This window comes from Tachypleus tridentatus, chromosome 7 (genome assembly GCF_004210375.1).
Source record: "Tachypleus tridentatus isolate NWPU-2018 chromosome 7, ASM421037v1, whole genome shotgun sequence".
NCBI classification, from domain to species: Eukaryota; Metazoa; Arthropoda; class Merostomata; order Xiphosura; family Limulidae; genus Tachypleus; species Tachypleus tridentatus.
The window spans coordinates 42,181,733-42,209,322 of NC_134831.1; the positions used below are offsets into that span (position 1 = coordinate 42,181,733).

The 27,590-nt window shown below is 31.0% G+C and overlaps 1 protein-coding gene across 4 annotated transcripts in view; it reads right to left on the minus strand.

The window, feature by feature from the left end:
• LOC143255521 (rabankyrin-5) overlaps positions 1-27,590 on the minus strand; it is a 50,731-nt gene that overhangs the window by 13,319 nt on the left and 9,822 nt on the right. For all 4 annotated transcript variants that reach the window (XM_076511313.1, XM_076511312.1, XM_076511311.1 and 1 more), the window contains exons 4-18: positions 25,549-25,684; positions 24,844-24,967; positions 21,473-21,622; positions 20,006-20,171; positions 19,178-19,382; positions 17,154-17,362; positions 15,787-15,884; positions 13,053-13,275; positions 12,486-12,738; positions 11,084-11,252; positions 8,362-8,480; positions 7,361-7,517; positions 1,351-1,551; positions 885-1,061; positions 487-634 (exon numbers count right to left, since the gene is read on the minus strand). In XM_076511313.1, the coding sequence (XP_076367428.1) occupies positions 487-634; positions 885-1,061; positions 1,351-1,551; positions 7,361-7,517; positions 8,362-8,480; positions 11,084-11,252; positions 12,486-12,738; positions 13,053-13,275; positions 15,787-15,884; positions 17,154-17,362; positions 19,178-19,382; positions 20,006-20,171; positions 21,473-21,622; positions 24,844-24,967; positions 25,549-25,684 (2,535 nt within the window). The remainder of the gene's footprint in view (positions 1-486; positions 635-884; positions 1,062-1,350; positions 1,552-7,360; positions 7,518-8,361; positions 8,481-11,083; positions 11,253-12,485; positions 12,739-13,052; positions 13,276-15,786; positions 15,885-17,153; positions 17,363-19,177; positions 19,383-20,005; positions 20,172-21,472; positions 21,623-24,843; positions 24,968-25,548; positions 25,685-27,590) is intronic.

Here is a 27,590-nt window from a genome sequence, read left to right on the forward strand (position 1 = left end):
CATTCAGGTAGCTAATATTTTGATTGCCATGGATAACTCTTGATACAATTTAACAATGATGTTGACACATTGGATTCTCTTCCATTCAGTTGCTTTAATCACAAATTCAAAGCTGAGTTTTGTTAGAAATTATTCAGACTGCATGTTGTGACATCATAAAAGAGAGGGCTATAGTTATAAAAACTAAAAGGAAAATCATGGATAAGACAAGACCAGAATCATTATCTTTTCAACTATTACAATTTCTGTTTAAATTTTAACCTATACTTTAAGATGGGTAGGACAATTCTAAAAAAAAAACGTTTACAGACAAGACTGTTTTGTAACTACACAGAAAGTTTGAACATTTTCCCACTTTCTCTATGAATTAGTTATGTTGTATAATGATAACATATCAATTCATAAGTAATTTTTAGTTAAACAACTGTCAATTATACTTCTTTACTTAAAGAAACTGAATATTTATTTAGTTTAAATTCATCTCACCATTATTGAGATTGATGTCCAAAGCATCAAAGTCAACAGAGTTCTCCAAAAGAACAGAACAAATGGTACTATGATCCAAAGAAGCAGCAAGGTGGAGTGCTGTTTGTTTTTGAAGTGTCATGTCATTAATATTGGCACCTGCTAACAGCTGAGAAATTAAAAAGTAGAACTGTCATTCACAGTATCTATTGAGCATCATATTCAATGTTAATGCTTCTAAACTAACTTTCATTTTCTTTAATAGCAAACTTCCTAAATTAAATTCTGCTACAGTCATAAACTTTCTGTTAAAACCAGGTTAGACTTCACAAATTAATATACAGTTTACAAATACTAAATAACTGGAAATGAAATTGTGTCTATCCATCATACTTTGAGAATTTTTTTTTCCTTTTTACCAAGTTCCTGACAATCATTTCTGCTCCAGTTTCTACTGCAAGATGAAGTGGAGTCAATTGGGAAGAATCTTGTATCCTGGAATGAATGTTGACATTGACACTCAACAGGAACAAAACACTCTCAATGTCTGATTTCTGGATAGCAACGTGAAGAAAATTTCTTCCTTTGTTGTCAAGCTGCCAAACAAATAGCTAACATTTAAACTCACTGATGCTTTCAATGCCAAGTGGATTATATAATATAAAACAGACAGACAGAGATCTAATTATCAAATAGATTCTTCTACACTTTAAATTGTACTTACACTCTCAAAATCTAATTCGTTGTGTTATTCAGGAAAAATTATATTTTAAATAAAGTACTTTCATGATGTTATAAGTTCAAGAAGTCTTGACAGAAATGAATAAAGCTTTTACAAAGAAGTTCAGACAACAAGTTCTGTGATGCTTGTAGATAAATATTTACCTGTTCAGCAGCTTTTGGCTCCCTTGCTAGGATCGATTCTGCAGCTTTGTTATTCTTGAGCATCATAGCAGTTGCAAAAGGTGTCAAACCTTGCCTATCACGCAGTGTCAGGTCAAGCTCAGGGTGAGCCAGCAGAAGAGAGATGATCACTGGGTTTTGGTTGGCTATAGCTATATGGATAGGAGTTTTCCCTTCAGCATCCTGTAATACATTGGCCAATCAACAGTTCATGAGTACTTTACCCAATACCTTCTTATACAAACACACATTTAATCTTTCTGTTGCATCATTTTCTACGTGTGGTTAAGTTATAAAAAAATTAAACTATACATACTTCATTTATGGACACTACTAAAAACAATTATGTCGGTCTACACCCACATCTGGGTAAAATGTATAATTAATATAGGGCATCTAATCTATAAAAAAACTTCACTCAGGGATTACTACTTCCCAAAAGGTAGGTCTACAGCCTGATATTGCCCTAGGATTAAAGACATGGCTGTTTTCTGGTTTAAAAGCACAGAAACCCTCCTATAAAATGGGTTAACCTTCTGACCTTCTATCAGTAAGGAATGAAATAAACAATGTACATCCTCTTGAGCTCACTCCATCATCCTCATACATGTGTGAATGATTGGACTAAGTTTAGTGTCATGTTGTCAATTTATTCTTATCTTTTTTTGTTGCTTTTCATAATTACCTTTAGATAGCAGCAAGGAATCAAAACATAAATAATCTCCAAGTGTTAATGAGGATAAGAAAGTTGCACCATGATGACTTTAGCTGAGAAAATTGATAACTTATAAAGGGGGATAAACGTAGCATCCATAGGCCAGGAATACGATGAGAATGAGTCTTTCATACATATGATTAGGTAGAGTGAAGAGAAAAACCCTTGCAAGTGTTAAGATCTCTGCCCTTATAAGTGCTAAGGTTTTCCAAGTGCCTAAGAGGAATCCATTCATGGAAGAGATCGAAAAATTATTCAATGGGCAGATCACTGAACAAAAAATGCTCTGTTTTCAATAGTGTAGCTACACATGAGAAAGCATGTAGTTTGTATAAGTATGTAGTCTCCAACAAAGGTGTAAGAGCTGTAGATGTCAGCAACTTTCAAACAGGTAAAGGCTGGTTTACCAAATTTAAGCAATGCTTCATCCAACATAAGCTGAAGCTGAGTCAGGTGACAGTGATGCAGCTAGCTGCACAGTTCAAGACATCTTTCCTTGAATTTATTAAAAAAATAAAGCACCCCACAACAGGTATTTAATGCAGATTTATACAGGGCTCTTTCATAAGAAGATAGGCAACTGGGCAACAGAACATAGATCTTCAAGAAGCAGAAGGTAGCACCCAGTGTTAAGAACTTTAAGAATAGGCTTGCTTTTCTTTGTAGGAACACATCTGGTGACCTTAAATGCAAGCTCATGTCAGTGTGTCACTCCACAAACTCACAAGCATCCAAAGGTAGGAATAAATGATATTCATCTGATGTTTAAATAAAAAGGCTTTTGTAACTAGGATGGTATTCAATAACTGGTTGCAAAATCATTTTGTGCACAAGGATAAAGAACACCTGATGAAAAACCACAACTTTAAGGTTCCTCTAATTTGGGATGATGCTCCCCTCTACGACCTTGACATGCTGTGATTTAGTCATCGTTATGTGGGGATAATATTTTTACCTCTCAATACCATATCCATCTTGCAACCTATCAACTGATCAAAAAGCAATAAAGACATTCAAGACTTACTAAACAAGCTCAAGTTACAGACTCAGGTATTTTTGGAAGGGAAACGTAACATAGTTTTGGAAAACTCAGAACATTAAAGACTGTAAAGATATCACCCAAATGTCTTGGAACAAAGTGAAAGAGTCTACCATAAATGCATTCTAGCATCATCTTTGGTCTGATGTCATGTATGACTTCAAGGGCTTTCTGATGGGTAAGAAGTTGCCGACATTATGAGACTAAAAAAATTGGAAGTGAGGAATTTAAAAATACGAGGGATGAAAAGGTGGTTTAACAAAACGAATCCCAAGAGTCAATAAATGAAGAATTTGCAATTCTGACAGTGATGAAAAAGACAGAAATCTACTAAACCCATCCTCACAGCGAAGGCTGTGTCCATTTTTCTATGCAAGGCAGAAGAGTTTGCAAAAATGGCTGTAGATATGGATCCCAAAATGGAGAGAAAGCTAAATTTAAAAGAGGGTTTTATGAAGTTCTAGCAACATACAGAGAATATCTTGAAAGATTTGTGGAGGAAAGTGAAACAGCCAAAATTTACTGACTTTACAAAACCCAAAGGAGCTGATGTCATGCCTTATGACCCAATTCCATCAACTTCTGATTCTATCCTATTAGTTTTTACACATGCTTCGTTGGAGTTTAGGGCTGCCTTAAACTAACCTCTCAGCCTCCAAATCAACTATCATTATCATCAAGTCTTCCCTTCATCAACGAAAGGTTGTCTTTAATCACTGATGGGCGAGCGTTACAATTAGATGCAGTATATTATTATTTCATTTAACATATTTTCATTTACAAGTGCAAGATATCATGTGTGATTATTTTTATAATTGTATACACATACTTAGTTCATATACAATACTGTATAAGTAGGAATTTTCATTTGTGTGTAAGAAATTCCACATACAAGTATTTAATGGAGACAATGTGGCTGTGTTCCCATATCCCTCTTAATTCTATAAGGTATTGAGCTCTTCCAACACAGATTCACCCAACATGACTTGTGCAAGGAATGAATCCTGTGTTGTAGGAGAGCCAACTGTACCACTAAAGTGTAGTTTAACTATTTTGATATTACCAACCAAATTGGATGTCATGACTTTTTGCATTGTTACATTCAAAGTTTTATTAAATAACTGTATTTGTAAATGTATGTCAATAAATCTCATATAAAAATATAGGTTATGACTCTAAGTTTTAGTTTACTTGAGTTTTAACTTTTTAATTTTGAAAATATTTACATAAAAATCAATTTTTTTTCCTTTAAATCTTGGTATATATGAACTTTATTTTCTTACCTTCACAATTTTCTAGCATTTTAAATAGAGTCCTTCAATTTTCAACTAATTGTAAAAACAAAATAAACAGTACTGCAAACAAGAATCTATCCAATTATTTTTCCCAAAGTATCAATAACAATGTCAAACCCACCAGGAAATTTCACTTCTTTACCTGGCTGATGTACATATTTATAATCAATAAAAAGAGCAAATTCTCCTCTGTATCAAACTTACAACCATCCTTTTGAATTTGATTGGAAGATTATTTACTTGATACCAAATGACTTGTGTGATCACAGTTTTACTGCTCTATTGTTTTCTTAGAAAGCTAGATAAATTAGTTTTGGAACATTACATTATAGTGCCTTATATGTCTTTTGTGTTCTAAAATGGTTATTTGACTTCATAGTATACATATCTAAAAATTAAACAAACTTAAAAACTAGAGTGAAATATGGAACTAAATTATTTTTCATTATGGTCTTTCTGTAAGTAACAGTTAATGAACATTTACAATGATTTACTGTTTTTTTATGCAAATATTATTGTTTTAGCAATACAAGGTACAGGAATAAAGGTCTTAAGATAAAAGTTAAAACTAATTAATTTGAAACTTTCTAATTAAAAAGCAGAGGAAAAAATTGTATTATTAATTTTATTAAATATTTTTTTAATTTAGTAAAAAAGTATAGTATAGTATAGTAAAAGTGAAAGACAATATAAAATTGTACCAAAAGATTTATTGGTATTAATTCAGAAAATTCTAGAAACAAAATATGAAAAACTAAGCATTTTTGTTGTTAACATGAAAATCACTTTTACTCAGGCTGAACTAGTAAACGTTTTGGAAATTCACAGACAAATTCTTTATTAAAAGTTGGATTTCTGCACAACAAGTGTGTAATATTTGCTAAAACACTGTCAAATTTCATTATGCAGAGAGATATGCAGAGGAAATTCAGAGTTATAACATATACAGTTTTAAAGTTCCAAGTTTAGTCAAATCAACCAACTTCATTCTTATAGGTGTAAATAAATGTTAAATAAAAATGTTTGAGAGAAAAGAAGAAAATTAAAGCTAACCTATTAACCTTCTTGTTTATTTACTGAAGCAAACAGTGGCCCCATTCACCTCTTTCCATTTTTGAAAATGATTCCTTATCCATACACTTCAAAATACAACATGAATAACTAATCAACAGCTCAGAATGTCCCTGTAGTGGTCTTCTCAACCATTTTAACATGTGAAATGGCTAACATGTTCTTTCAAAACAAGATTTCAAGAAGATAGACTGTGCTTTTAGTCTCCTCAAGGTTTCTTTTTTTTTTTAAAATCTGAATACAGCTAAGTTACTAAGCTTAATAAATTATAGTGGAATCCTGTGGTGTTAGTGCAGTTATTTATGATTTTTTGGTTTATTAAACTGTATATATAAAAACCCTAAAAATTTTGTTTGATATCATCCACATGCAAAACTTTAAAAGGCTTAACAACCTATGTCCAGCAGCAACCTAGTACAAAAGGTCGTAATAATATACATTATATTACTTCTTGATTCATTGTTGTATATTTTGAGAAAAATAAGTCTAATCATTGAAATGTGACTGTACAGTACAAAATACTAGTCCATTAAAATACAGTCAAGACAGGTTTAACTAAAATGTCAGTTTTATACTATTGAATATGTAATAAGTCTATGTGCACCACATCCATGTAAATTATGTAATGTTAGCCAGACATGACTGGAAAGTCAATAACACTCTCACAAACACACATATTAGTGAAAATAATTAAATCGAAGGGCAATATAGATGTGGGACATTGTGGACTTCAGCACCCACATCTCGCTCTCCTAATTTCCATTTCTACATCTATTGATAATCTTTTGCGAGACTGGCAAATGGAGGTTAAGACTGATAGATGGTGTATCCCCACCACTGTGTTGGTCCTACTTCTTCAGTCACCTCCAAAACCCAGGATACATTTTCTAATTCCACATTGTAGTTTCTGGCCTGGGATCTTCTCAGTTAATGCAACATTTTGTTTAATGTGTTTTTGTATTGGCTTGTTTTTTGAGTTAAAATAACAAATTATATATATTATATTATGAGACTTAAGCTGCTCAGTCTAAACATTTGTATTTTTGTGTTATAATATGTAGTTATTCTAGCACAAAAAAAGCATAATTCATATTTACTTCTTAATTTTCTGCCATGGTTGTAAGGTTGATCAAGTGACAGACCCCACATAGTTAGAGTACAGAAAATAACAAAATATAAAGTCTTATTGAAACCAAACGTTTGAAATGTATTTAAAAGATTCTAGTGATTATGCAGATAGTAAGTGAGATTTTTAAGATGAAGAATAGTTTTTAATCATAACATGAAATCATTTTGCACTCAGACTATCAATGAAATACTTAATATTTTCACAAACAAATCTTTGGTAAAAATATTTCATTAAAAAATCCAAGTTTTTGTGTAAAAAATACTTAAAATCTTTTCTAAAAGTCTATTAAATTTTGTGAAAATACACCTGCAGTATCAAATGTTATAGCGCAAACACTTAATATGCACAAACGTGTAGATGAACTTGTGTACATTAAACTGAGCTCGTCTCGAAAGGGTTAATGTTATTACACTGAGTAGCGTCATGCAAAACAATCAGTTAATCAAAATTATGATGACAGTATTGCCTTGTGAAGAGATGTCCACATTCTACTCTCACAACATTCCTTTGGAGATGATGTTTTTATGTAATTTTCAAAGTTATTCAACACTTTGTCTGTGCTTTGTATACTGTGGGAACACAAACCACTGATTTTAGTCTTGTAAGTCTGTAAGTTTACTGCTAACTAATTAGGGAACCTATATTTGATGAAGTAAAAAGTACAAGACATATATAATTATCTCTAACTTTTATATTTGGTTAGTAACTGAAATGTGTAAAAATAATTCTGAAAACTATCTTACCTGTGTGTTTAAGTCACACTCATGCTCCATAAGTGTTTGAACAACCCTCTCTAACCCCCATGCACATGATAAGTGAAGAGGAGTCTGCCCATCATATGCTTCTTCATCACCTCTACCATCAGGACTAGGTCTCCTGGCAGTGTTCAGGTTACATCCACTAGATATAAAAGTTAAGTGTTTCCTTACATTCTTAAAAAACACATCCATCTGGTTCTAGAATCAATAACTTCTGTGTTATTGATTTTTTATTTTACTGAGAATAAAAAAATTTTTTTTTGTCAAAAATCTAAGTCATAGGGAAATTGTAGTAGATAAAGTGTGGGAAACAGCCAGTCGAACTATTAACAGTAATTTACCACAACATCAGGTTGCTATCTTAATAAATCAAAACTATCTATCAAACTTTAGACTTCTACTCTTCCAAAAAAAAGAAAGAAAAAGACAATTTTAATTCCCTCTGTCTTACAGCAGCTAATTTTCTTTAGTAATTCGTGCAGTAGTGAAAAGGTTACTTTGAATCTTGAATGTAATTCTTTCTTTCTCACCATTATTATATATATACAAGTTTGTTATAACCAAAAACAAGCCAAAACAAAAATAAAATGAAATTAAAAATGCTGCACTAACTTAAAGGGTCCCAGGGTACAAGCTATAATGTGGGATATAAATATATTTTGAGGGAAAATTTATACTGATAAAGTAAATTCAACTAGAACAAAATCAAAAGGACTGCATTAAAAACTGCAAATTCAAACCTCTGACTAATTATATTAATGAGAGGTTTGGATTTGCTGTTTTTAATGCAGTTCTTCCTTCTGATTTTGTTCTAATTTACTTAACTCTATCTCTATTAATTGTCTTTAAATACATGAGTAATTTCAAATGACAATTACAAATAAATTTCTCTAACAACTCCACAGTAGAAGAAACACAAGTTTGCCATATTTTTCACCTAGAGCATCTACATATTCTAATAAAGAAAAGCTGTTCCTAATATCCACCTTCTGATTAAAAAACACGCTACAGACTCATTGTTTTCATCAAGTGAACGATGTAAAAGTGTTTGGTAACACCCTCCAGGCCCTTCACCCCAACAATCGCAGTCACATCCATGCTTTACCTATGGTTAAAGAAAAATCTCAGTAAAATATATGCACATATGTTAACATAACTTGTATTATAGAAGCAGCTGCACAATATAGAAATTACATGTAATATCAGCAAATATCTTTTAATTGTAAGATGTATTTCCAGACCTTTCTAAATTTACTCTGAAATCTTTATAATCTTAGGTAATTAACTTTGTTATATTATTTGTACTGTGTTATATTCAGTTTGTGAAATACCTATCTAAACTAAAGAACTAATTAGACCTCAAACATTAGTATCATCCCCTTCACCGTGGAAAGCGATTGTAGACAGTGGATGATTAATTCTCGTCAACAGCAGAAATAAGCTTTTCTACATGGCCATCAAAACTGTTTTCTCTCAACTGTAGAAAGTAACAACTCTAAATGAGTTAGAATCAACCACAATACACCAGATGTGCAACATCTGGAGCTTGAACAAGATACACAAGTATAAAACAATCTCTCCACCAGGACATCAGTCAGAAGACCAAGCAGGTCACTCATTGAAAAGTATATTAACTGATCGAGTATTTTCACCATAATTTATATAATTTATTGATCCTATAACATCAACAACACATCATAACACAGTGAAATCTACAACTAAGTTATGACGTGTTCTGATGAAGAAATGACTCTGATTGGATAATGACTATGAAATTTAATTATGCAAGGGTTAAATCAAATAAAATGCAAACACTGTATTAATAGAGACTTCTTAACAGTGCTGCAATTTCTAGGTCAATCAACTTCTCCAACACTGAAACTCAGCCCAACTTCTACTGAAAAGCATAAACAAGTTTTTACTGAAATCAAACTATCAGATGATGTTTAAGTACCTGGATTGCAATTCATATAAAGCTTTCAACTAATATTAAAAAGACTGCAATTTATTTTTTCCATTAGATAACTCTCTTAAAAATTCCTAATACTGGGTTTTTACTCAATCATAACTCAATGCAAGCATGGTATAAACACCTGGAAAATAACAAAACCTTTTCACTAGTAAAGGAACTTCTGTCTTGAAAAAGTCTTTACTGGAAAAATAAGCACAGGCACTAAAAGCTTTAGGTTAACTTTGGTAAAAATATATATTGTAACCTTTTAAAGTTTCATTAATTAAAGTTTTAATTAAACAACTTCATTATCAATGTACATCAAGAATAGTGACATGAAAATATAGTTTATATTTCAAATTTTTATATTATACAAGTTCTAATCGACTTCTCTGTGCCATGTAACATATCTGCATTCTGTAATCCCCTATGGATGTTACATTTTCCCTGCTATAGTTATCAGTGTATCCCATCAATTATAACCATACACCATATCAGTTAAAGGGAAAAATAAAAATGTGAATTCCCTACTTTCTTAATTTGCTGAAATATCAGTACATTTGTCAAATCTACCAAGAAACCTTTCCCATAGATTTCAAAACAATTTTCCAACCATATGTATTTATCTGATGGACATGTTTATAACCAATAGAACGAGCATACTCTCCTCTAGATAAAACTTACTTTGTTTCTTTTCAGCTTTAGATTCTTTGTCTTTAATTTTGTTAAACTCCAAGCAGCTAACAGAACTTTAACCAATTTACTGCCATATTAAATTACATTTGTTCTGAGAGATTATATTATTATGCTAAATATATTTTTTATGTTCTAAAAAGCATATCCAAAAGCCACAATAACTTTTGTTTGGAGATCCATATACATACACGCAGTTAAAATGTGAATGCAAAAACCATGTATTGTTTATACAGGCTTCCAAAAATGATTAGTGTGTCTTGGTGTGTTTTATTCCTTTTAATAGAACCCTGTGGTCCAAGATACAGAGAAATAATATTTAAAGCCAACAGAAAAGGCTAAGTTGAAATTGTGATGATAAATGAAGATCTTGCAATAAATGATACATTTAAAAGAAAAAGGAATTATTAATTTTTTTTCATATTTAAAATTTTTCTTTCACTGTACATTGATGATTTTGTTGCAGTTAAGTGTATGGATGGAGAAGAAATGAAAGTTTATGGAAAAATGTTTTGATATTCATTTCAGAGGTTTTAGAGATTTTACAAATGAAATATGAAGATTGCAACATGAAGACCACTTTTCACTTAGACTAACAGAGTAAAGGCTTTAGAAATTCACAAACATATTTTTAGCAAAAATATTCTATTATAAAATATAATTTTTTGCATGAAACAGACTGGTTATGTTTACTGAAATCTTGCCACATTTCATTAAGATACACTTAGTACATTCAGAATTACAGTATGTATAATTTCAAGGTTACAAGGTAGTTCCAAAGTTGGTTGTATCAACCAACATCACATGGAGTGTTAACAAAGCTTGTTTACATAGCAAAAATATTAGCAAGACTCAATACAAATAGCTACAATCTTTTAGACAGAAGGTTCATTTTAAAAACTGAGAACAAATACACCACAAGCACGAGAATATTTTGAAAGACAACTTATTATATCATGAGAATTTTTAAACATTAACACCATCACCTCAAAATTCAATGAAACAAAAAATGAATTAAGAAATGATAGTTTGTTCAGCAGATTTGTTACAGAATTCACTTTTACCAAGATTGATGCTATGTCCTCTTGTCCACTTTCTAATGCTACCCACAGAGGATAGTTTTTGTTTTCATCTAATACATTCATGTCAGCTCCTCGTAAACAGAGGGCTTCAACTACAGCAGGAAGGTGGCGCTTTATGGCCAACTGCAGAGGTGTATCATTGTCTTTGGTCCTAATGAAAAAAATTAAAGCAACTCATACTTAAGAGAAAAACTAAACCAGATTATGTAAAACTTTATCCATGTTAACATATCCTTGAAAGTTTGAGTATTAATAAATAGAACAAGAACACTGTGTTAAAATTTGTAATTCTGCTGACAAATATCCTTAGATAGAAATGTTAATTGTGTGACTTTCAAGCAAAATTTTTTAAGTAACAATTATGATACAATATATTTAACTTATTTTCTGATTAATTGACATCAACAAATGAACCAAAAAGATTCACATATATTCAATGTGTCAGAAAGACTTAACAAATGTGGTAGTTCTTCAATAGCCAAAGAGGTTTGTGAAAAAAGTGAGGATTTTAGTATTGTTATTTCAGAGATTTCATTTTATAATTATATAGTTTTATCTCATTAACAATATAAAGGCAAGTATTCTCTTCAATGGTAATTTAATTTTCAGTTTATTAATGCAGCCGTAGAAAAAAAAGGACCATACTCGAAATGATAAAAATTCAAGACAAATGAGAGAAATTATTGAGCAAAAACTATAAAAAAATATACTTTAGATTCAGAACATCAACACTACCAAAAATTTTTAATGAATCTTAGCAATCTGATAAATTACAAAAGCATAAATAACATGAGCTTCATTAACTTTTGTTTTTGATCTGGCATTAAAGATTATTTTCTGGAGCATGTGTCAGCAAAAACATAGAAGGTAACAAAAGAACATACACAAAATTACAAATGGCAATAAAGTTGATAATACTTAATATTTATGATTTTTGATTAAGCCATGATTTCCAAACACACACTTAGAAACCAAAATGCACACATAATCCAACTCTAGAAATCTCTAATAATCACCCTGAAAAAAGGTTAATATAATACACGTAAAAAAATTACTATCTGAGCTGAAACATGCAAAAACTACATCTACAGAATCATGTGTTGGGTATAGGCTGATGGATAAAAAGTGTAAGTTTTTCATCAAGCTCAGTTGAATAATAATAATAATAAAAAATAAGATCTAGTGAGAAAAAGATAGGGGTAAACACTGTTATTAGAAGTAATAAAAATCAAGGTTCCAAAAACAGGCTTATCAATACATTTGTTAAAAACACAAAGTCCCTAACATTTGGCCAAGATACTCAAAATGGAAATATGGTTGCAAATGAGCTACATGAAGAGTAAATGTTAAACTGTATGCATTATAAAAAATAATACTAACTTACAAAAGAGAAATATCTGCTCCATTCTCCAACAGGAATAATGCACTCTTTACATCCTGGTCTATTATTGCCTGATGTAAGAGACTTAGTCCTTCAGAGTTTGTGACGTTGATGTTAGCCCCATAACTTAACAGTTTATGGGAAATTTTGTGAAGACCTAAGTCAAGGGCTAGGCTCAATGGAGACTGGTCTCGAGAATTTTTAAGATTAAAGTTGGGGACTATGATTGATGGATCAGTGGAATGGTGCGTATAGACTAGAAATAAATAGAAAAACATGGACTATTTATGCAAATATATACAGATATTTGGTACTACTACTGCTACTATTACGATTAAAAAGACATAAAAAGTCTTAAAGACTCTTCTGTAATCTTGAATACTCAAAGCAAGTCAATGCGTCAATACCATTTCTAATACAGATTTAAAAGTTTCAGTGCACACTTAACTGCTTTAATATTTTAAAACCAAAAACAGGTTACAATTGAAAATAACTTAAGAATTAAAAAACGTTAATATATTCTATACATTCACAGGTATTATTTTTCAGTTTTAACATATTGTGCCTCACCTTTATGTTCTATAATTGCATTAACAGTTTCCTCATGGCCATTCTTTATTGCTAAGTGCAGAGGAGTTTGCTGAAAAGCAAAGTTTTCATCATCTTCAGCAGTGAGCACTTCAATAGCATTACGATCAGTTGTCTGGATATTAGGATTAGCTCCTTGCTGAAGCAACATAGTAGATAAGTTTGATAACCCATTCTCACAGGCTACATGGAGGGGACTTTCTCCCTTTCAAAATGGAATTAAGAAAAAGTCCATAATTTACTTTCTCTAGTATTTGTTTTATCATTAAGCACAAAGTTACACAATGGATTACTTGTGCTCTACCCATCACAGGTATCAAAACCTAATTTTATGACAGGTAAAATCCTTACTTCCCAATGTTATAATGAAAATATTTTCCACAGTATTAAAAAAGGGAAAAAAGAGAGAGACATCAGTTTTCAGGAAAGTCACATTTCTGAAATAGGTCTCAAAATATTTCATGTTACCAGTGGTGTATTTAGGTATAGACTACAGAGGGATCAGTGCCAGGACCCATTGATAATTTTACTACATGTAAAATTACATAAGATGTAGGGTTGACAAAAATTATTAGTTCCTGGGCCTACTCAACTTTAAATCTCCCACTGTATGTTACCATGTTTTGCTTCAAAATGTAGTAATGTTTTCAGGTTTATTGCCTTCCAAAAGCATTAATGCTATCATGTTTATTTACTTGTCAAAAGCATATTTATCTGTCTTCCAAAAGCAGTCACACTGTCAAGTTTAGTTGTTTTTCACAATTATTTACATTTTTTTTAGGAAGCACGTTATTTACTAAGTAATGCGAGTTTCAATGGATGATAGTACAAGTAAAAACAATAACAAGATTTTGAGTAAAATATTATAGTGATGTTATTATGCCTTGAACAAGAAAATTTAAACAGTACATGAATAACTAACATCAGGGTGTTTTTCAAACAAAAAATATGGTTCTTAAATCTGAATAAATGTTTTACTTTAAATTATAAGAAATCACAACAAAATATTTATAAGAGTACATAAAGTTTTTTTAATACTGAATTTAAAAACCCACCATTAAACCAAAACGTTTCAGAAGAAATATTATTGTGTCACAACAGATTTCTTGGACAATCAACTTTCAACAGCTGATATCTTCAAAAATTTTAATTTGAAACCAATGACTTTACTTAATGTTTCATTTTCCAGGTATTTTTTCTATACATGTATTTCATGTTGGTTTATAATCGTGTACTTTCTTTACGATAAACTGTACAAAGATCTTACAAATAGCAAATAACTTCTGTAATGTTTCTCAAAACATGTCTGTTTACAAAAATTAATACTTTTTCATTAGTCAATCATATATATACCATTCAATAGGATAGACATAATACATTCGTATCCCCACTACAATGCAGGTCCTACTTCGTTAGTTGCCTCCTAAACTGAGGGTATAATTTATATATAGTTTGTACCCTGGGGATTCCTTTCAAATGGTGCAGCATTTTTATTTTTTGTTTAGGCTTGTTTTTGTTTATTACAAATTATCATTAGTCACAGGTTTGGATTTGCTGTTCTCAGTACAGTCCTTCCTCATGATTTTGTTTTAACATTCTATATATACAAGGGATGAACGAAAAACACCCCCCCTGAAAATTTCAATTTGTTAATCTTTTATTAGATAACAGAAAAATATGTAAAACTATGTCTTTAGAACACACTTGACAAGATTTGTTCTAATATTATCTGGAATCCTAATTTTAAAACTAGATTTTGTAAATGTCTGAACCTTTCATAGTTTTAATTATATTTTCTCATAAAAAGTGTTGTGCACCTGCTGTTGTTTCTTAGATATTCCTATTCCAGTTAGCCTACAAAATGATCTCTGCAACCGTGGAGTCGTTAAATGATATACTTCGAAATAAGAGAATTTATGTTATGGAATGACCAGGTCAATCACCTGATATCAGTCCGATCGAAAGTTTATGGCCTGAGTTAAACCGATTAATGAAAGATTGCAAGCCAAACATGTAAGATGAATTTTTGAAGTACTCATAGAAGGATGGCAATCAATCACTCAGGAATATCTCCACAAACTCACTGAAAGCAAGCAACGTTGATGTGAGGCAGTAATGAAATACAGGAGAATGCTAACTAAATATTAACTTGTGAAACTGGTTTGTGTTGAGTTTCATATTTACATTCAATTACTTCAGAGAAACTTGTTTGATCATTTTGTAGCTAACTGAAATAAGATCTAAGAAACTACAGCAGGTGCACAACACTTTTTATTAGAAAATAGAACTAAAATCACAAAACATTCAGACATTTACAAAAGCCAGTGTTAAAATTAGGATTTGAGATCATATTTCAACAGACACACACACATAAAATTATTAATTGCTGTAATAAAGTTATTTGAAATTTCAGGATCCATAATTTTAGAATAACTTAAGACACCAAACTGTTATTGTTTAATTTACACTACTTTTCCTTGTGATATTTTGACTCCAAGTGGCTGTTGCTGATGTTTATAACTTCTGCATTGCAATGCACTATGGGATTCTTGAAGATTTAGTGACAATTGGGACACTTACTAGCTGAATATGTGCTCTCCTAAGACTTTTTTTCTTTAATGAATACATCCACCTACATGAACTTATAAGAAATGTACATCCATATATTGTAATTATAAAATAATTAAAACATTGTCTCCTTTTATTTTATACTTACTTTATTGTTGGTCAAGTTTGGCATTGCCCCATGAGTTGCAAGAAATATTCCTGCTGCTTCATTTCTAGCTCTTGCTGCCAGATGAAGCAAACTATCACCTGATAAGAAATGAAGAACAGATAAGAGTTATTAGCTCCTTTAAACAGCAAATAAAAAGTTCAAGCAAAAAACACACCTTCTAGAAATGACTGATAGTAAGCAATAAATGTGATACACTGCACATAAATTTATACAGTTATGTTTAATAAGTATTTCTTTAACATTTTTCTGGCAAGTACAAACAGAATAATCTATAACTCAATACAATTGGAGGGAAATTTTAGGGAGGTTATACACTGCTGTCCTCTCGTGACTAACAATAGTAATATTTATTAGCTTTAAATAATTATTTAACCAAAGATTTATAGTTTCAGTAAAACTGTTTTGTATGACAATTTAACATGCTCTTATTAACTTTGCTGTCAAAGCCTTAACAATAATTGTATTCCATTAAGAGTAACACTGATGGATATATATGTAACAGCCAACATTTCCTAATCCTAATATAAGCATAAGGTAATAATGAGATAAAAAATGTTCTAGCATCTTTACTGTTAAATCAAGCCTGGAGTTACAAGTTATAATACTGTCCCTCATCAGCTGTATGTAAACTAAAACTCTTTACCAAGTTATGCCTAAAATGCCTCCCACCATAAAGATAACTACTTTTTTCTTTTGACAAATCTTTTTGAAGCACCACTTTCAAAACTGTGCTTTGTAAAGAGATGGACCACCTTACGATAGTTCATGATGTTAGAAAAAACATGTAGGTTCAAGAAGTCTTGACAGAAATGAATAAAATTAAAAACCCTATAACCCAAGCACTTTCAAAAGGTGGACCTTTCTTCTTCAGGGGTAAATTGGGAATAGTGGTGTATCACTCATTCAGTTACACTACCATTCCAAATTTGTCCCTGAAAAGAAAGGTCCATCTTTTGAAAGTGCTTGGGTTATAGGGTGTTTATTCATCACCTTGGGATAGTGATATTATTAATGGAGTACCATATTAAATTTACTAAGTGTTATAAAAAAAAAAAAAACTTAGGTGGTCTGCCAGAAAATCAAAACAATAAACACTTGGCCTTCTCAGTTTTGGTTGAACGTTACTGATCAAATCTGCAGTTACAGATAGAAACACTGTTTTCTGTTATTGTATATTCTGTGATTGAAACTTACAGTACTGTTTCATTTAGTTATTTCTATTTAGGCTACAGTTACAAGTATTGTTACCTTCCAACAAATTACAATTCACCTCCCATCACTGCTTTTATGTCCAGCCAGTATGGAACTTTTCCAACATTAAAAACAAATCTAACAAGATTTCTTACCGTTAGATGGATTGATAGCATTAACACAAGCTCCTCGCTTCACCAAACAAGCAGCAAAGCTGTCATCATCGTAGCTGCCAAACTGAAGAGCGTACCAGAGAACAGTTTCTCCATTTAAATTTCTTAGCTCCAGGTCTAAATTTTCAGATGCCAGTAATAATGAAAATACTGGGATGTTTTTAGCTGCCACTGCTCTGTGTAGAGCAGTGCTATAAAACAGTGAATAACAAAGCATGTAACTTTTGGTGCACTAAGAGCAACCTTATGTAATAAAAGTGAAATTTTATTAGGCAAGATGAATGAATTTTTTTAAAAGCACATCTCCTGCATGAGCAGTAACCTCAAGCAATATCATATAACAATTACAATCCATGTTCTTTACTTTACACTTTCATAACTGAAGATGCAGTGTTAGCATGTTCATCTTCAGTGTTGTATGTTCATCTTCTTCTTACGAGGTTTTCTTTTGTGGCTCAGTAGCAAGATATTTTAACATTATAAGTTTGAATGAGGATGATACAGAAGAAACTGGAGGTAGGACTAATGTTAACTTCATTTAGACAGTAGTTGGTTGGTGACACTACTGGTGGTGTAGGTTTTAGCATTACAGTGTTATCAGAAATGGTTTATTCCAACTTATAATGTTAAACCCTTCTGCCTTTACAGTAAAAAGACCAGCTCTTATCCAGTTGTGAAAATGTAAAGAAAGAACATAAATTGAGATTTGAATGAGGTGTAACGAAAACTTAAGTAAAATATCACATACATACTACTAAAACACCAAACCTCACAGACAACTAAAATATTCTCAGTGAGGAAAGACAATATTGATTCCTGTGTACATACATTGATAATAACTAGTTACATATGTCCTCAACTTTCACCTTTATTTGGCATAGATGTTTGAAAATGCCTCATCTGAGAATGGCTTACTTGCCAAACAGTATCATTCACAAATGGTTCACAGGCACTGATAAACAATTAAAGTAATGGTAAATGCAACGTTCAATTTCATCTTAGAGGTACTAAGTTATACCATATTCAAGCAGTAAGATAACTCTTCTGGCTGTGAAAAATTGTGGAAAAACCTTTGTCCATCTCAGTGCAAAGCATGTGATATGGAGTAGACATTTATGACAATACTCCTGATGCTAATAATTCTTGTAAAGTAATAAAATCATGCCATATTTCCAGTAGTGTTCTACTATTGTTTAAATGCCTCATGTGGTTATCTATACAGTATTATGTCACTACAATACCAAGAAAAAAAGGTTAAAAATAATTTATCTGATCATATCATTCATTCTCAATCACTCCTTGTTTATCTTTAAATTGTAATCACAATTAAAGCCATAGTTTTCTGACTGCATATGATATAATGTTTTTAGACTGGTTGCTGACTATCATGTGAAATTTTCTGCAGCCATAACAGTAGAGGTGATTTAGTAACACAACGTATATCTCAGAACGGCTGGTATGGGTATTTACACTTTTACTGTTAAGGAGAGAACGACATTTTGACCTTAGGTCATCTTCAGGTTAAGTGGGTTTCTTGTCATCAAGAGTAACACAACAAGTATTGTTGAATTTGTTGATTAGGTATGGCTGTAATTAATACAAAGTTACATGATGGGCTACCTGTACTCTGCCCCACCATGGTTATGAAAACCTGGTTTCTAACTTTGTAAGCCCAAAGAAATACCACTATGCCACTGGAGTGCTTGTTGATTAAGAATATCATATGATAATCTCTTGCACCATGAAAGCCTGCCCAATCACCTTTTCTCTCAAGGTTACCAGTAGTTACAGACAACTGTATTTTCTTTTGAGTGCCAATGTTGATAAATGCTGATTATACACATCTTTGAGTTGAGAGTAGAAGAGTTTTGTTACTAACAAATCATTCACTTGTAACAAAAATTAAAAATGTGACTAACAATTCAATAAATTTCCAGTATCTTGAATAATGAAACAGGCCTATAAAATAAAATAAGCTCAACTCTCTATTAATTCCTTATACTTACTTTCCATTACTGTCCTGAAGGTTAGGGCTTGCTCCAATTTTCAGCAATTTCTCAGCTACTCTTGTCATTCCTTCTACAACATCTTTGTCACCATCCTCCAGCCCAAAGCTCGATACTAAATGAAGGGGAGTTTCCTTTTCTATTGGAGTTGTACTGTTAACTGAAGCTTTGTGCTCTATCAGAAAGTTTGCTGCAAATTCATCCTCTGTTTAAACAAACAGAAAAGTTATTGGAGTTGAGAAAAAAAACAATACAGTCAATGAAGTATAACAAAACTGGTTATATTTGTTAGACCTGTGTGACCATGTACAGATATAAAGTTCGATATATCATAAGATTATATAAGTGGTCAAATCCTCCTACAACATGAGAAAGCACACATTAATTGGTTGAAAATTAATCTTCATATTGCTTTATATTAACCTGTAAATATTAATGGCCTTTTTTTCTTTACTAAGAAATGGTTCAAGAAAAAAACCATCAGCTGAGAATCCTGTCAAGTTTTAAAGACAAAATTGCAAGAGACTTATTCAAGATTTGAAGAACCAAGGACAAATCTTTGATGTCAATTTTTATATTGAGAAGCTATTTAATGAAATTAATTATCTTAACCAACATTTAACAAAACAGACCTTCTAGACTACTTTCAAAATTATGTTTAGAATTTTTATCTTAAAAGGAAAAAACTAATGAGAAAAAAGAATGAAGATTCTCTGGAGAGATCTATGCACCTCTTACTGCTAGAAAAATAATTTGTTTTTGTAGTACATTCTTTTGAATGCACAGCCACAATTGAAGTTTATAAGTAGTTATGAAAGTACTAGTTACCTCTTTTTATTGCTTTGTGAAGTAAAGTCTCTCCATGGCTATCAGTGGCATTCACACTAGCTCGATGACTAACAAGTGTTTTGCTAATACTTTCCTGTTGTGTCTTTAAAGCAAGATCTAATGGCAAGTCACCTTGTAAGTCAATTTCATTCAGTTTTCCAGGTAACTAGAAGAATATTAGATGTTATAATGATAGTATTGTAACACTTAGTAATAGAGATAAATTTTTTCAACTATTTTCTAGAACTTTACAATAGATGAGTTCTTAACACTCCTACGAAAAGTGGGGCCTAATAGGCCCCAGAGCAACTTGAAAGGTTATTAATATTAGGCTAATAATTTTGTAGTTAAATGAAATTGCCATTTAAATCCATTAATGAATGGATTAACGAGATTCCCACTGTCCCTATCTACTATCTAGCAAAACTACAGCCAGGGGAACGGGCTTGGAGAAATCAGGACTAGAAACGTCTTTTCGTAGGAGTGTTAAGCATTAACTTAAAAACCTGATTTTAAAATTTAAAAAATTATTTCCTGTTTAGACACGAGGTGAGCCATCAATATTTTTGTAAATGGTCTTTTTTAAATTTATCCATTCACTATTGTTGTTACTTAGAGTAACTAACATTTGATATTTACTTTGTATATGCAATTATGACCTGTTAAAATATTTGTTACAGTATGTTTACATCTTAAACACATTCAACATTCAAAATATAATTCTATACAAACCTTAGGAATGAAGTTCAATTTGAGTAAAAAAAATACTCATATACTCATTAATTCTTAATTATGCTAGTAATAAAAATTTATTTTTCTTTTGACCATTTGCTTTATATTTTACAAAGTACTTCAAAGATATACAACTACAGATGTTAAACCTATGTGCATGTGTCAAAGGTCACATACCACCATCTTTTACAGGTTACCATTAAACACAGCATTATGTATTTTAGTCAGAATTATCATATAATAATTTTACCCTGATTTAGTGGTGGAGGGCAGTAAATACCAGATGTAATATACAAGGATACTGAAAACGCTGTCAATATTCATTTATGAGGTGTTAGCTGTTCTACAAAAACAATATATAAACTGTACAATAGAGAAAAGTATTTTTATTTTTCATGTGAATATCACTTTGTGTTCCAGCTTGTTCATCTGACTCAGCTCTGACACCATCAATACATAGACATATTTCAAGTACAAATACTTTGTAACACACCTGATTTTGTGTACAAGAGACTTGTTAATTTTACTCAAAGTGGGTTATAATTTGTGTGGATACATGCAGTTAATTTGGAATAACTATCAACATTCAATCTCAAGTATAAGGTCGGTCCACTGGACCAATCCTGTAAGTATTCTTTATAACATAATTGAAATTATTTATCTAAAATATGTTCAAGTAGGTATCATTAGATGAAACACTATATTTTACAATTGTTTAGTAGCTATATACATTACCTGAGAATCATATTCAATAAGATAGAGAAATACAACATCCTCCCTTTCTGTTCTGACTGCCATATGAAGAGGATAGTCTGTTTTAGCTTTGAACATTTGATATAACAATGGAGCATTCATATAGGCAAAATCATCACTGGTGAAGTCACTCTATGGAACACAAATACTAATGAAGCATATGCTAGACAGTTATATTACTGTTATGAAAGAATCACAAAGATGGACCTCATTTTTAATTGCTGTAGTACATAATGCTGTATAAAAACATTTTAATACCAGTAATAAACAACCTTATAACATCAGATTTATTATTTTTCTTTAATTGAGCATTCAATTTTTCATTTTACAGCTTCTTCAGAAGCAGTCCATTAAAAGACAAACCATAACTGACAGAGCAAACTTAGAGATTATCTACAGATTTATCAAAACAAGAAGATTCTAACTGTTACAACCTAGGACTATAGAGTTTACCCAAATAACATAAATCAGACAAACCACTAAGACCCATAGTTTCAGCATATGGCTACCTCACTGTATGTTTGCCTTCAATTACACATGCAATTTTACAGCTGTTATTAAATTACATTCCAGCATGTTTAAATGATACACACAAGAATTACTATTGAACATTGTAGTTCTCCACCAACCTATAGACAGAAGATAGCATCAATGCAGCATGTACATTCACATTAAATCATATAAAAAATTGAGATGTACAGACTGGCAACAGACTATCAGATAAATTGAACATTTCATTGTTCACAATGGATATTTTTTATTTTGACAAAAAATATATGTGCAACCATGTGGTGTTGTAATAGGTAATAAAGTAGCTGTCATTTATGCCATAATATTCATGCATGTTTTTGAAACAAAAGCACTTGATAAGTAATATTAAGATATCAACACCAGCCCTCATCACTGGCTTAGATACATTGGTGATATGTTTGGAATATGGAACCACAGTTTTCCTCCTTTAATTAAATTTCTAGACTTTCTAAGTTCCATAGACTCCAACAACCAATTTACACTGACTCATTAAATGACAAAAGGAGTATAGATTTTTCTGATTTGCTTAAAGGATAGATAATTACAATAATATACAATCTACCCTTTTAACAAACCAATTAGAAAACCTCTTCTTCCTAACTTCAACTCTCATAATCCAAAACCACACACAAACAGATACACTTAAATTAATCCATTTGAGCAACAAATATCCAGTTTTTTACTTCAAACATATTTTCAAGGATAAAAAAAAGCATATATTAGCTTTACACACATCTTGAAAATGAAAAAAACACAGTTAAATCAAGAGGAATAAAACCAATTTTCCAAAGATAACACACACAAAAAAAATTACTTTTCAGGTGCCTCCACAAAAATAAAAACTATAATAAGGAAACTGGAACTGCAAAGTTATAGAACATTCAAGTGAAACTCAAAACTCTTAGTACACTTCTTTACAATGTAATATAGCCAACTGTCTTACAAAACAAATGTGTTTGCAGTGCAAAGTTGTCCATGGACAACTCATCTAAAATGTTGTTTACTAACTTACATGTAACTTCTGCCATTATATATAAGAAACTGGAAGAATCCTAAACATAAAAATACAAGAACACACTGACTCTCATTATAAATAATATGAAAGAAGTGCAAAAGCAGATAACTTTTTTTTAAACAAATCATGGACAAGTAAAACCTGACTTTAACTCACTAATCTTTGTATAAATCCTCACTAAAGCTGTGATGATAGAAAATTTAAAGCTCTTCTCATCAAACAGCTACAACCACAAATGAATAGGGACAAAGGTTGGCACTTATAATTATTTTAATTTTTCTACCTTAATGTACTACAGATGAAAATTTACTATTTATACAATGCAATTATTTCAACAGTAAGTTTTACTCTTAATATTCAAATGCATGCTTTAAATAGAAATTATTATTAAAACCAATTGAAGCTTTGTGTTGTCATTTAGTGTTTTTTTAATGGACACTCCTGAAGAAACTATAAAGTGAAACAAAATGAATCTTGTGTTTATATCTGCTGGAAAGAGAGTCTAAACAAATATTAATTAAAAGAATTAGAATGCTAATTTGTATAGTAATAACTACTATTCATGACCTACAAATGAAGAGTATTTTAAAACTACATATCGCTTTAAATATCATATACTGTTGTACCTTGAAATTTTACATGATAATATTGTAAGATCCTTTGGTATCTTCTCTGGAAAATATAAACTATTTAAACTTTTGTACCAAAATATATAAGAAAGTTTAATAAAAGTAAATTTGCAAAATGGAGTGGACTTGGGGTACTTGGACATTCAGAAAATTTTTGATATGATCCCACAAAATGGATTAGCTAAGAAATTCATAAAGGGTGGATGGGGAAGACTAGTAAACTGAACTGTTGGATAACTGAATGAAAACAAACAAAATGTTATTAATGTAGTCCCACTCTTTTATACTATTGAAGTGGCTCAGGGATAAGTGTTAGGACCTTGGCTTTTTGTTATTTATATTAATTATATTGAAGGGGTATACTGTGTGATGTACTAAAGTTTGCTAATAACTCTGAACTCTTTGGCATTTTTAAAGGTATTGAGGTGTTAAGTATTACAGAACAATTTTGATAAAGAGGTAAGTTGAAGAAATACTTTTCAAATTACTTTTAATTATTGCATCTGGATTATCACAATTTGATTCACATATTTAACACTGAGGGCAACCCACTTGACAGCGTATCAAAAGGGATCTTGGTTAGAGTGACTAAAATCATTGAGGCAGTACTCCATTGCCAGTAGTGAAGCTAAGATAAGGATGTATTTATAGACAACATAGACTACTAATTATGCCTAACTTGGAAAATTACATACAGCTGTGGTCTCATTTAAGAAACTATGTTAACCTTCTAGAAAGGGTTTAAAGAAGGGCTACTACAATTCATCTGGGGATGGAGGGGTTTAATTAAGATAACTAATACATCTTCATTTGACAAAAGAAAGGTAAGAGGTGATCTTATTGAAGTTTACAAGATTATAAATGGAACTGATAAGATAAAAACCTTTAATGATTTTTTTGTACTATATTTTAACAGTACATCCTTTAACACCAACTTATACAAAAGTACCCCTGAAAACATGTAACCAACTATTTAATACAAACTTGCATAGTACAAGTGACATTGTAGAATTATACATTTTAAGTTGTGTACAAGTAATACATAGGAAAAATTTGGGACTACTACCACAATGTTACAGGTTAATGATCATGTACTATTGGAAACAAAACAATTCTAGATACAAAAATACAGTAATCCAAGGGAATTTTTGAAAAAAAAAACAATAACAATAATTTACCCAATGAGTTGATATTAGTTCTGAGCAGTAATTTTTCAGGGTTTCAGCTCCAATCTCATCAGCAATTTGGTAAAACTGAACACAGTTTCGCACATTCACAGATGACATCAGTGCTCGTTCACACCTTGGTATAAAGTTCAAGATGATTAAAAAAAATTCAGTGAAAATCAAAAGTTGAAACTGACATCTCAATGATCTTGTATCACAATGACAGTTCACAACCTGATTTTAAAAACTGAATAGTTTACATGATTGTACAGTTCCACTGAAATTAAGAAAAGTTATGATTTCACAGAAAATTTTGTCAAATTTTGGTATTTATGCCAAAACAAAAATCTTTCACCAATTTCTACTGTATATATTAACAAGTTTCTTTTTATGCTGTTAATAAAATTGGTTCCGACTACTATTCTTCTTTCATTGAATAAACTAGCTTACTTGTATTATCTTATTACTAACACATTTGATTTTCAACACAGGTTAAATAAACAAGATTGATTAATCATTCAGCTGAATAACAGTGTTAAAGATGCAGCTCACAAAAATAAAACTCAATTTTCACTTTCTTTCCCAAACCAATTCAAATTATTTTAAAGGAAGATAAAACGTTTTAAGTATTTTGATTTTGACAAACCTTAACTACTTTAAAATTATTTATCTCAGGGAAAAGGTAGTTGCTAACTAGAAGCTAAAAAACAAACAAACCTGTCCATCAAGCTATCCAAGTTAAAACGTTTGGCTGCTCTCATGAGATCCAGTAGAAAACTGTCTGGCTTACCCAGTTCTACTTGATCAGTATACACCCATTTCAGGAGGGCCAGCCCTACATTTTGTGGAATGTCTGAAAAACAAGTAAATGGGGTGTTACAATTATGCTGACTTTCAAAGCCTTAACTAAAAGCACTAAGCTCAGTACATTTCATCCACTTAATGAGACACAGTGAATTAATCTCATCTCCCAACTGATCACACAGTACACTGTTTTTCTCACTCAAGGTGGTGTCAATAAAAAGAATTACTAAATGTAAATAGATATGCACTGTTATGAGAATTAAGCTGGTTAAATCAATGTTTGTAATTTCCTGTTACAATTTGTATTAATTCTACAACAAAAAAAAGGGTAATTTGGATTTTCCAATTTTTATGATGGTTATGAGATTGGCCAAACTGATTGACACCATATAGGGTTAAGGTTGATAAAATTTTGTTCAAAAAAAGGTTTTAATGGTTATTTTGGAGGATATAGTAATTAAGAAAATGAAACTTAACAGCTTTCAGGCAAAGCAAAGTATATTTTATTTAAAACCAAAATTACTTTTCATGTTAGTCAACATTCTGAAAGTAAAGATTTCATGAGAAAATCTTTAATTAAATATCTTGATACTTAATTCATAAACCTAATATCTGTGTGTATGAAAACCTTGTAATATTTACTAATCATTAATGCTGTGGGGGAAAAAAAAGTATTTAAGTGCATTACAACATACCTGAAACTTTTAGTTGAGTATTTAACAGAGATGGGTGATTAGTGGAATTTTCTAATTGATTAATTATTTGGCTCATTAATCTATTAAACTTTTTCAATTAATTATTTGGCTCATTAATCTATTAAACATTTTCAATTAATTATTTGGCTCATTAATCTATTAAACTTTTTCAATTAATTATGTTCATGAGTCATGACACTAATTGATTAAGCTGAGTAGACCTGATTAGTTTAAAAATGATAATGAGAAATCATTATGGCAATATTTCAATTACTTGAATGGTTGGAAAATTGAGAATATTTAAACTTTAATTCTAATTAGTTGATAATTTATGTGACATTAACTAACTTTATTGTAATTTTGATTAAGCAATTTGGTATTTATTTCTAGAATTTGTCAATTTAAGGAGGTTATTATAACTGATAGTTTCAGTTTTTACAGGACAAAAATCAAAACATTGCTGTTGGAAAGTTAGTTGAAATAGGTCACTAGAATGCTAAATGCTATGTATCATGGAAAGAATCAAGCTATGTAAAGTTTTATCAAAAATATTAAAATATATTGATGTCTATTTGTTAACCTGAAGATGACCTGAGAAGGTCAAAATGTTGTTCTCTGCTTTATTTTGGTAAAAGTGTTTATACCTATTCCAACAGTCTGGAGATAAATTTTTACTTCAAGTAGGTTTCTCGTCATCACGTAGACTAGTATCTTAATCAGGAGTTTTATTTAACTCCAGAATCACATGGACACCCCATTGGCTCTCAATAGAAGTCTTACCAAATTATTTCTGCATCAAATTGCTTCTGGGTCCCTTATTTGCTATGTATTTTACAGAGAAGATGAATAATTTCACTCAACTGTTTATAGTATTTTTCAGTGAAAAACAAAATTATTTAGTATATATGGACTCCGTCTATAATTTAAAGTGCAATCTTCTTAATGCTTGTAAGGTACCAAAATAATACTAGACATTACAGAACATATTAAGAGTTTAGTTGCTGGATATGCATGTAGGGGCAAATGATGTTGGAAATTATGAATCAGAACAGCTGCTTAGAAGGGTGGCTATTATGGGCAGTAGTACTCTGTCAAGCTAAATACTGGAGCAAGCCATTTAGGATTCAAGACTTAAAGGAAGTATCATCTGGATATACTTGAGTAAGGAAGCACATTAAGTTAATGTAATAATAAGTAGGAAAATAATAATATATAGATGTAGTGATTTGGTTTGTTTGAAAGTTTGTGCAATGTTACATG